The sequence below is a fragment of the Onychostruthus taczanowskii genome, unplaced genomic scaffold, assembly GCF_017590055.1.
Source record: "Onychostruthus taczanowskii isolate IOZ18803 unplaced genomic scaffold, ASM1759005v1 scaffold27, whole genome shotgun sequence".
NCBI lineage: Eukaryota > Metazoa > Chordata > Aves > Passeriformes > Passeridae > Onychostruthus > Onychostruthus taczanowskii.
The window spans coordinates 4,337,307-4,349,550 of NW_024500017.1; the positions used below are offsets into that span (position 1 = coordinate 4,337,307).

A 12,244-nucleotide genomic window follows, 5' to 3' on the forward strand; every position below is an offset into this window, starting at 1 on the left:
AGCTGCATCGAGAAGATATTAAAATTACACCTAAAAGAGCTATTTTATGCAAGTTTTAGAGACCTGAGAAGTCTCTTCCTCATTTCCTCCTGTATTCAAGGTTTCCAGAGTTTTAGACAAACAAGGAAGCATTCCCCCAAAAGTATGACTAACTGAAAAGATCAAATGTAAATGTCTTACAGGAATTCATATAATGTATCACTTGTGACTTCTCTACTGGAAGCATATTTGTCTTGGCTCATACCAAATATACATCCTTATCCACTTCATACAGTGTGCATATTGATAGAAAAGTAACAAAACAAAGTGATTAAGGAGAACAGCATGTCTAAATTTTCCAAGAACTGAATAAATACCTGCACTTATTGAAACTACCTGTATTTTAACAAAATGGGAACAAATTACTACATTGAGTTGGTCAAAACTTTTTGGCTATGAGAATTCCCTGTGATAAATGTGATGTGACCGCAAAAATTTTCTATGAGGAGATGGTACACTGGGTAATTCTCTGCTCTTCTACACAGAAAATTCTACTTATAAAAGGTTTTAAATGCAAGTTCAAGTCAGCATTTTCAAAGACAATTGATTAACTTTTAGATATAAAATGCTATCTCAAATTGAAACATCATAAAATTTCCCACAGAAACCTGTGTGTTTTCAAGTTAGCCCTTCCTTTCCTCCTTCAAAAACCAAAAGGTATTTGTTCCCCAGTCTTTTGTAACAAGAGTGAACTCTGAAACCTCCCTAAGGTCTTAACACTATTTATGCACATAGACAAAAAGCTCTGGCAGTACCTGAACGAAAACTCAAGCATTAAATACTAACATTTCACGGTATGCCTAACAGAAAAGTTCAATACATATATAAAACAAGATCAACAGAATGATTCTAGCAATGCAGTCCGAACACAGGCAAAGCCCACAATCAATTTCAGTTTATTTTTATTTGGTGTAATTTATAAATTGCCCGTACTCACTATTTATTTCCTCAAGACTTCATAAAAAAAGTGCTGCTCCTTTGATAATCTATCCCACATGTTTATTAAAATAGATATAACAGACTGAAAGGGAAACATAAAACTGTCAGATGATCATTTTTAGTTTCAGGAATATTTTATATGCCATCTCTTAGAACTTCAATTTATGACTCTCCTTAATGGAAACTTTCAGGGTTGATTTTAACATGTTAAGTGGAAATTCCTCTGGTTTGTTACTTCAATGCTTTCTTTATGACCTGTTCTCACACATCACGTAGGTCTGGCTTATTTATACAGACAGCCGTTCACTGAACAACAGGGAGCTTCTTAAAACCAGTTGCCTTCATTTGCATTCTTCCCATATTGAAAGGTTATTTGCTTTTATGGCTGCTTTTGGCCTGACACTTCTCCAGCATTTCACAAACATGAAGACTCAAGTTGCCATGAGGTTTTTTACCTCTTTCAAGACAGGAATAGAGATTTTGCCCCCAGAGCTAGATGAGAGCTCTGTCTTACAAACATCCCAAGAGCATCAGCCTGCAACCCAACCACTATTCCTGCAAAGGAAAGGTAACAAAAGCCATGAGAGCAATAGTGGCTTCAAGCTTATTAGCTGAGACATCTGCAGGATCTTTAGGTCTTTCATCTGGTTTAAGCATTGCTTGCATCACTCCTTACCACTGTGCTCAGGACTTAAAAAATTTGGGCTATCTTAACTGTTTGACTGGCCATTTACCTAAACTTCTAAAATCTAGAAGAGTTTAATTTGGGCAAAACACAGTAATAACACCTGGAGCTCTTAATGAAGAGCCTGTTGTCAACATCTAAGTCATTCCAGCTTGAAGCTTGCTTACCTTCCCTTGCATAAGCGCATCTCCCTGACTCTAATATGGCAGAGCTCACAAACAGCCACATCCCCAGCTCTGGAAAAGTCTTCCCAGAGTTGAGATACAGAGCAAGAATCACAGAATCAGAGAACAGTTAAGACTGGTAGGGACCACCGGTGGGGTATGTGTCCTCCTTAAGCAGGATCTCCCTAGAGCACATTGCACAGGGTTACATCCAGACTGCTCCTGAATATCTCCAGTGAGGGAGACTCCACAACCTCTGCAGTGTTGAGCTAGAACAGCACACCACAACAGCCTAAAAGCATAGAGACCCAATGGGTAACAGGCATCAGCTCAGCCTCTCCAGACCTGGCAAAGCCCCAGCAGCCTAAAGCTGCCAGGCTGGCTCTGAGCACATATGAAGGTCAAGCACCAAACAAGGAATACCTGTTGATGGGACTGTTCATTACAGAAGTATGTATGATGTAAACACATCTTATGGTCTGTGTCTTTCTGCCCAAGTATATATTTATGTGGTAGGAATCCTGCTGGGTCTCTGTAGACACTTCTTGATCCCAGCCACCTATCACAGATGGAGGAGGAGACTGGGCACCAGGAAAGTCTATCACTGATTGAGAGAGGACAAGTAGGTTAAAAGGGACAGGTAGTTACCAAGAATAATGTATTCTTTGGAAAACAATTGTAATTTGGAGACCTTTTTTTCTGTTCACAGCATCCTCCACAAAAAAGCCCCAAATAAAACAAAAACCCCACAAAAACAAACAAAAAACCCAAATAAGTATCCCCCAAAACACAGAAAGATCAATCAAACAAAAAACCGCACAAAGAAATCAAGCCACAGGTACTGAAGGCAAATCCTGCTCACCTTATTCCTGGAAAATATTTCTGAACATCCACTACTTAAATACCTCCTTTGGCTTCACATCAGCAAGAGAAGGATCCTTCTGGCTTCTACCTGGGAAGAGTAAGGCCAAAGGGAAGCTGCCTGCTATAAGGGAAATCACATCTGCCGCAAAAATCCTGCTAGTCCCTCTGCTAGCTTTGTCTTTCCAGGCTGTTTAATGGGGACTAAAGCCCAAAACCCAGGATAAACAGATTAAACTTTCACTGTCTGAGTTAAAACTATTAGCTTAAAGCAGCCTCATAAGATACATGTTGGATAACTCTAAACCTCTCCAGCACATTCACACAGCTGTCTCTTGCTCCTCTTGCAGAATCAGAGCCAATGGCAGTTTAAATACATGTCAATATAGTAAATAATCCTGGAAATAGCTGTTCTTGAAATAATTCCGACTAAAGTGAAGACACGTTATTTCCATGGTGTAGCTCTTCCATGCTCTCACATAACTTCTTGATTATGTTAAAAGCCAAAATAGGTACTGCACCAGCTGTATGTGCCTATGGCAAATGGAACATAAAGTTTAACTAATGGTTCCATTTCCCTGAAAGGGCACATGAGGCTGACAAATATTTCCAAGAGATCATGTTACCTGCTGAAGTAAATCAGGTAAGTTGTGTCTCCTTTGCCAGAAAATAATTTATATTCTGATACTGATTTTTACATTTTATTTTTATGTTAGGATATATTTCTAGTTTTCTGATACTTGGAAAAAAAAATCTGTTTCTCAGGTACTTACACCATATCAGGAATTTACCAATTTTCAGTCTGCCTTTAAAGTGAACAGAAGCTGTTCATATAGATGCACACACACACACGTTACTCACCTGTGTGCTGCCTTGAAGCTGCCTCACTGCTCAAATACATGTCATCTTCAGAAGGAAATATCCCAAAGCAGAGAGGAATAAACAGCCACAGCTTTAGTTCTGCTGACTTGTAGAGCTGTGCCAACAAGCACAACTTCCAACAGTTCAGCAAAAACCTGTGTAACGTTTTTAGAAGGAATGTGCTGTATGTTAATCATTTCTAATCAGAGACAGTTTTTCCACATCTACTTTTCTGGCTCATTTCCTTACAATTAAAAACTCCATTTTACCCAACAGTACAGTACAGATGTGCCTCTTTAGCAGTGACCTACTTTGTTGTGCCCTTAGCATATGTGCAACAGAGCTGTAACCAGTTCAGTAGTTCAAGTTCTAGACAGACAAAATTAAAGCCAGACTGTAACAGAAGTGCACAGAAGCAGCAGTCAGAAATCCGTATCTGCCAAAGAGTTATGTGGAAATTTTGTCCCTCAAATTTATGTTAAGGAACAAACTTAACCTAACTGCGAGGCAGTACCTAGTGTTGAAGCAATCTGAAGAACTAGTCACAGCTGATTAAACCTTTTTTAAACAAGTGTATTAACTTATGTTCTGGAAAAAATTATGTTTTGATGGCTAATGAGATGATGAACAAACCAATTCTGTCTTTTCCCAACTTCCCCCACAAGCAAACATTTGTGTCCCTGTTCATTATACAGTGTTGCTGGACTCTGAGACGTTGCAAGATGCTGGATGCCAGTAGGCTGAGCTATTAACCATCTTTTAAAGCACAGAGATATGGTCTCATAGAGCAGCTTTCCCAGGCCTGCAAAACAGCAGCTGACACACTTATGAAGGAGGCTCACAACACACCTTCCCACAGGTAGCATCAATGACAAGTAGCACTCTATGCTTTCTACATCCTTTGTAGTGTCTCACAGACGCTTCCAGCCCAAATCAGCCTCACCTTGAACACCTTCAAACTGCCTTGCTTGCAGTGACATTCCTCAAGGCATGTACCAAATGCTGCCACTCCCCTATGTTCCTTCTCATCTTTACAACGACTTGCCTCTGCCAAAACAAGTCAATTTATTCCTCCTGTTCCAAGTCTTAACTCTTTCCCAATCTGCCATAACAGTACAGTGCTGTCCCTGATTGCCCTAAGAATAGATGTCCTGCTAAAGACCTTAGCACAGGCACACCTTATGCTGGCAGAAGTATTTTTCTCTGCTCGACAGTTCAAGGATTGGAGAGAGGACATAGTTGAGCCAAGTGAAGCCCACTTCCCACCAGCTACAGCTGCTGTGACACCAATGTGGGGCTGGGAGGGGCTAAGAGAAGAACCTGGCTCACCTCCATGTCAAAGACAGCAAAGCCAAGTTCTATGGGCTACTCAAAACTCTGTATGATAAGTAGCTAAAGGATTTTCTGCGCATTCTAGAAATACTGCTACCATCCCTTCATCACCAATTATTTTTCTGAGATGCTTGAGGAATTGTTTCAGGCTTGGAAAGCCAGAGTCTTCCACGCTGTACTGGGACAGCTTTGTTCTCATCACATTTTGTTCACTTATGCTATTGCTCTCTTGAACTACTGTTTCCTCCAATTTCCCTTCTACTGAAGTAGCTGTACCAATTCTAACAAGTAGCCATGGCAACATAATCTTGCAGAATAAAGAACAAAATAATCCTATGATCAGAAATCTAAATTAGAAAAATGGAATGGAAATAATGTGTTTTTAAAGCCTGGAAGCAGACTGACTACTGGTACAGGTTACAAATAGAGCAAACTCTCCAATACTTATGAGCTCTGAATGAACACAAACAGATGCTATACCACAGCCAAATTTACAGACACATTACTAGCAGGGCAAGTTCCACACCATGTATTATAGACACAGTGAGATTAAGAGAATAAAAGAAAGTTAAAACTCATTCCCAGTTAACACCTGAAACCATCAATCTATTGGGATCAGCACCTAAGCTGGGCTGTCCCAAATCCAAACTGGTTTCAATTCAGGACACTCCACATCAGCTCCCTCAGGACAGGCATGCAGTGAGCATCCCTGACCCAAACCCAGTGGGCAGCAGGGCTGGGAAGAGGCCAGTGCCCCTGGCATCACTTGTGTAAAAATGCTGTCCTGAGAGGGTGGAAATGGCCTTCAGAGAAAAGGCACCTGACCTAGCAAAATTAAGATACAAAACATTGTTTTATTATCCATAGCAGAAGCCTTCAGTTTTCAATTTTACTCTCATGGTTTAAAGATTCTTTAAAAAGTTATACCAGGATTTAAATTTCATTTTCACAAAGAAATTACTACTGGGATTTTAAAACATGCTTTTTTCTTTTCTAATGACACTTAATATGTTTAATCTGTATGTACAATTGAATCCCAAGTCTCTAGACATATTTAATCTTCTAAACACCCTTAAGGAGATGGTAGTAAGTTGCTTCTACAGGGCTTAGTATATGATTCCCAGGGTGGGTTGACAGGGCACCCTGCACTTGGTCCAAATAAATCCAGGAATGTGTTGCTCACAAGTGCCTTATTTTCTTTAGAGTAACAGAGACAGAGGACTCATACAAGAATTACTGCAAAGAGGATGTACTGATTTTTATCTGTGAAAGGTAATACAGGCTGTCGGGACTGCTAAATTAGCCTGTAATCTAATCTAATCAATGAAAAACACATCAACTGTTGCCACTCAACCTTCCCCATCAGCTGCAGGCAGCTTAAACAATCAAAACTGAGATTCTCAGGAACTGCTTAGACCTGGGACACTTAGAATAAGATTACCTGCTCCTTTCCCTTTCAATTTCACTTTCAAACTAATGTGTGCAAAGGGCAGCTACATGAGTCATGAAATATACAGCTTTTAAATATACAGCATTTCCCTAACTGCATATTTGCTGGTACAAATAAGCCCCCCCTCAAAAAAAAAATTTATAAAGTGTTTTGTCCATACTTATACTAGAAGTATAAAAAATAACTATTCATACAATTTGAAATCACTGATATTTACAGCCCTGACTGTAGTAACTAGTTATGCCACATATGCATTTATTAAGTGCCCTCGGCCTCATTTTTCCTCCAGACTTGCAGGAGACTCACTTTCTGGATAAATACTGTATTTTGTTATCCCTCAGAAATCTCCTGTCATCACTACTTTACTGAGAGAAACACAAAACCAGATAAGATTGAAAACTACAGCCAACAAGAAACCCATACCTATTTTATACTATTTCAACATGTAATTCACACAGATACAATTGCTTTGCTTCACCCAGAGAAAATTAAAAACAGGTAGGAGGAAGAGGGGAATCCTTACAATTCTTACAGAAATATTGTTTGGAAAATAATACATGTTACTACAGTACAAACTGCACGATGCTTATTCTTACTTTGCTTCAAAGCTGTGCCTTAGTCCCAAGAATGCCACGGAAGATGACTACAGGCTACTATCCATATGCTAAAATTCACTGTGCAGGGGGATGCCTCTCAGTGGGAAATTCATGCAAACTCAGGGAGGCTGCCAAAAAACACTTCTCCACAAACCTTGCAATTGAGTTAACTGGGAATCATTCAAAACCACTAAAATTCTAGCAACACTAAGAAGATGCTCCTTTTCCCAGTACGTACCTTCCACCACCATCACTACTAGCTCACCCACATATATTAAACAAGTCAGGGAAAAATACCCTGCAGAAAGACAGCAAAATTCACTAATGCAGTTTTTCTTCTTCTTTCTTTTTCTTTCTGCAGCATCATGCAGAGGGGTCCTGTTTGACATTAGCATAGGCTACTTCAAGTTTTCATTTTTTTCACTGAACACATAGAGAATACAAGTAAAGCACAGACAGCCTGGTTGCAGAGCACACCAAGGGACTGCTCTTACCCAGGATGCTTTGATAAATACAAACACCTTTTGTGTCCTGAGAGTCACTTGAATGCAATGTGCTTCACACAGCACGAGAGGGGCTGCTTGATTTTCTAAAGTGCTTATTTAAGAAGCCCAAATTTAACAGAACCACAAGGAAATTATATGTACAAACAATAGCTGTCGGGATAATTCTAACTTCCTTCCACACCTGCAAATATGTATTATACAAGGAGGATGCCTTGTCTCTCACGTAGGGAAATTCTCTCTGCCCCTGAATGCTGGTGAGCAGTTCCATCCTGCTGTTCTGAACACCTGGGAAGCCACCCAGGGCTTACAAGCCCAACATCAGGGCTACCCCCACCCCTACTCCCTCTGCTCCCCACACCCGGGCTGTGATGAAAAGCTCACAGGAAATGAAATCCTGCAGGCAGAAGCGGTCCATCCCTGCAGATGAGGAGACAGAGTGATTTCTAAGGGCTCAAGTCCTTCCTCCTCATTAGCCCCCTTTCCTCCTGAACCTTCTGCCTTACAGCTCCTCTTAAGGCAGTATCACCTGTTGCCTTATTTTCCTTCCATTTACCAAATTCTACTGGATTTAAGGCACCCTAGCCAACTACACAGACCACACCTGTAAGAAGGAACTTCAGCTTAGTAGGTGAATTATACAAGGGATGGAAAATGAAAAGACAGAACAACGCAGCATGGATATTAATTTTTTGGAGTAGGGTCTCTCCTACAGCTGTGCCCCCCAATCAGCACAGCTGCTGCAGCTACACCACCCCTGACCCCGCAGCAAATCTCTCTTTCCACCAGCTCAGAGACAGCGATCAATGCAGGAAAAGGGGCAAGTGTTAAAATTAGGCACTGCCTAATTCCTTCTCTTCACAGACCTTCCTCCTCCTGCCACCCACCCGGCTGCCAGCCCTGCCTCCCACACAGGGTGCAGAGGCCTGGGGACGGATTTTCCACTCCCTTCCTCCCTGCACAGGAATGCAGGAGAGACTACAGTTTAGTGCTGAGCTGGTAAATGCCTCATTCCACTGAGCAAGCAGTTTTAGGCAGGACACTATATAACAGGCAGGCTCCAGCACTCTGATATTGGGTGTACTGGGACACATCCTCCCTGCCACAACCTCTAGGAAATACTCAATAGCAAGACCCTTTCCAGGAATGCACAACGTATTGGGCAATACTCAAGAGTCCTGCTGCACCATGAAATGTGTTTCTTGTGCTTTACACCTTGCCATGCCTTTGTAAATTTGGCTTTCCTGAGCTGGAAGACAAAAATCTCAGAATCTCCCTAAAATGTAAATCTTACACTTTGACCCTGGAAACACATGCTGGCTTTGCTCTGTGAATTGGAGAAAGAGTCTAGAGAGGACCTGCACAAGGGTCTTGCCCTACCCCATCACAGACTGCTTTTTGCCTATATAACTATCTAAAAAAAGTCAGGAAATGGCAAAATCCCATTGTCTGTAAGGAAAGGAAAATCAAGTGTTGCCCTTGTATACTTTAAAGAGTAAAAAGAGCTTTTGCATTTTCCTTCCTTTAGTTTTAGACACTGTTGCTGAAGAATGAACTTCGAAGTGGGCAACAGAATTGCAGAGAATTGTTCTAAGTTGCCTGTTTTCATAAGCCATTCATGTGGAGTGGGTCCCCACGGAAGGGAGAAGCCCTCCCAGGCCATGCTGGGGCCAACGTTTGGTTTGGTTACTCTGCTGAAATAGCGAGAGAAAGGCAGGACAAAATACGAGTGCAGTGTCAGAATATTTTAACTCTACACAGAGATCACTACTGAAATATACTCTCATTTTGCAAATTACAAATTCAATTGCAGAAACAACTACTGAGGCACCTCAGCATGGAGCAAAGAAATGCAAGACAGCTGTGATGTCAAAAGAAGTGAAGGAGGGTGCTTAGAGTCCCCACTGAAACAGCTTCATCTCTGCTCCTAGCCCAGAAGAAAACTGAGGGGTTTTTAAGGCTCACCCAGCAGCACCGTGCTCAGGTGCTGCTGCTGCAGGCACCACACAGAAGGAGGGGGACTTGCAAGCACTATATACATTATATACACTATATACATTACTGATTAGGCCACAGCAAAGCTCAGCCATTACCTGGCTGCACCCCAGAAAGTCCTTACACTGCATAAACAAGACAGTGATAAAATTTAGATGCAACAGCCCCGCTTCAGAATGCCCAGAGAAGTTGATATTAATACTTCAGAGGGTATATCTGTAATCAATTCAGCTGCAGCGAGGCAAGACAAGATGCACTTTGGTCCTGCAGGTATTGCCTGACACAGAGGGAGAGGAGACACAATTGTCCTCAGCTTTTTTAATCCTCATGGAGCACTAACTCCTCCAGTTTTCACTGTCACAGGGACAACAAAAGAGTTTCTCAGCACACACTACTATGGAACACACTTCTCACCTTCTCTCCTTTCAAACTTTTCCTGTAACTATGCCATAGTTGGCTGCTCATGGCTGATCCTCAGCTGCACCTCCCAGCCAGCAGCAGCTCCTCTGCTCCTCAAAATAACCACCAAAAAAACACACGTGAAGAAATATGCGGTACCGAAAGGGCTACAGGTACAGCGAGGTGGGAGAGCCCGCAGGAAGGCGATGGCACAGGGGAAGGCAGCGCTGCAGCATGCCTCAAATGCCATTGACCTCCGGTTAAATGAACTTGTGGGCAAATATGTAATCACTTTATCACACACACGCCAAGGGCAGTTCTGAAGCTGATCATTCTCGCAGGTGGAGCAAATTAATTAGTCCTTGTGAAAAGACAGGGATTAGACGTTTGTACACGCCTCTCTCCTCAGGAACTCGCGGTCTGAGGGAACCTGGCTCTGCTTTTCTACTTGCTCCCCGCCAACATCCGTCCCGTTCTGGGGGGACACCTCCCTCCACGTGTCCTCCACGCACACCAGCGTCTGGCTCCTTCCCCCGAGCTTCATTTCTAAGGCTACTTTTACAAAACTGTTTCTGTCACCCTTGAGAAAGGAAAAGGCGCCGCTCTGCAGGGACGGCTGATGAGTCCGTGAGGCACGGCCAGCTTCATTCAAACCGCTCTGCCCCCACCCCCCATCCCTGATCGGGAACAGGGTGGTGGAAGGAGGAACTGGAGAGAGGGTGGTGTCGGCGTTTCGAGATGACTAGGGCAAAGTCACCCAAGCCCTTCCCTTAAGGGCAGGGGAGCAGGGGGGGCGGGGGTTCCTTCACTTCTTTAAGCTCTCCTTTCACAGTACCCAACCCTCCCCACCTTTCTTGGGCTGAAAAGACGTGAAAACGTCCTGACGGCAGACCCAGAAGATCCCTCACCCTGCAGGAGGCTCGGTCAGGCTCCCACCGGGAGCCTCAGCCCAGGAGCAGACCCGTCGCCGCGACCGCACGGGGCTGCGGAGCCTCCACCGACCGCGCACGGACGGGGCTGCGGGACTGCGCCGGCGGATACGAGGGCGCAAAGTTGAAGCCCGGCTCCCCGGGATCCCGCTCATCCCTTGCGGAGGGGCTGAGTCCGTAACACACGCCGTCGAGTGTCCCGGCGCGGGGTACAGGCTGCGAACTCTCCGCGCTGGAAAGGCGCACGGAGGAGCAGCAGGAGATGCGCGGGGTCAGCCCCTCGCCCCCGGCTCGGCTCCGCCGCCCTCGGGCAGCCGAGCCGCCCCGCCCCACAGCCCCCGCTGCCGGGCGCGCACGGCCGGACCGCCCCGCTCCCTACCTTCCAGCAGCACCTCCTTGCCGGCCCGTTTGAGCGCCTGCACCGCCTCGTCGTGAGTGGCATCCCGCAGGTCTGTGCCGTTCACGGCTAGGATGGCATCGCCCACGTAGAGAGCCTGGGTCTGGTCGGCCGCCAGCCCCTTGAAGATCTTGCTGATGAGGATGGGCATCTTGTTCTCCTTACCCCCCTTGATGCTGATGCCCAGTCCGCCCATCTCCTGCTTCAGCACCTTCACACACCGCTTCTTGTTGGAGATGGCCTCGGGCACCTGCTCGGGGGGGTCGGTGAAGGCGGTGCGCACCGCCGCCGGCCCCCCGCCGCCCTCGGCCCCGCGGCACGCCGTCCCATCGCCGCCCAGCCCGTTGTGGGCCGCGCCGTCGGGGCGCTCCTCGCCGCTCAGCACCAGCGCCTCGCCGCCCAAGTTGGCCAGCACTTTGTGCCAGCGCTCCCGCACCAAAACTTCCAGCCAGCCGCTGCGCTGCGCCCGGCCGACCCCGCCGCCGCCCGCCGCCGCTACCGCCATCTTAGGAGCATGCTGGAAGCGCCGAGTGACGGCACCCCCGGCACGGCACGGCACAGCGCGCCGGCACCGGACTTCAGCCGGGGGGCGGCAGCTCCCGGCGCGGCGGGGTGGGGCGAGGAGCCGCGGCCGCCCCCCCGGGGCCGCGCCGGGGCGGGCGCACCTGGCGGCACCGCCCGCGGGCGGAGTGGGACGGGGACGATCCGCCCCTCCCGCGGGGACACGGCGTGGGACAGGGACATCCCTGGCTGAGGCGCGGCTCCCTCCGAGCCGGGCTGTGATGGCATCTGGCGGTGCCAGCCCCGGCAGCTGCCGTCTGCAGTGGGGTGTAGCGAGGAGCTGAAGGAAACCAGCGGCAGGGAAGATATAAGGAAAACCCAACTCTGTTTTATTCCGAGGGATATTTGTATAAAGTGAATTAAAACTAACGGCTGGCCCCCAAGGTACTTAAATTTCAGCTCTATGGAAGTAGAATACGAGTTATTTCACGGCTTTGTAGGATGGAGGTATTAAGTGCTTGTGACGGATACTTTTGCACATTTAGTTGTTTTTTATATGCCCTTTGATTACAAAAGTTAAAAACTCCTGGGGG

General features: G+C 45.7%; 1 protein-coding gene across 1 annotated transcript in view; it reads right to left on the minus strand.

The window, feature by feature from the left end:
* Window positions 1-11,736, minus strand: part of SNTB1 (syntrophin beta 1) — a 113,629-nt gene extending 101,893 nt beyond the window's left edge. Inside the window, exon 1 of the mRNA XM_041407606.1 lies at window positions 11,133-11,736. Within this exon, the coding sequence (XP_041263540.1) occupies window positions 11,133-11,655 (523 nt within the window). The 5' untranslated portion in view covers window positions 11,656-11,736. The remainder of the gene's footprint in view (window positions 1-11,132) is intronic.
* Window positions 11,737-12,244: the final 508 nt, after the last annotated feature.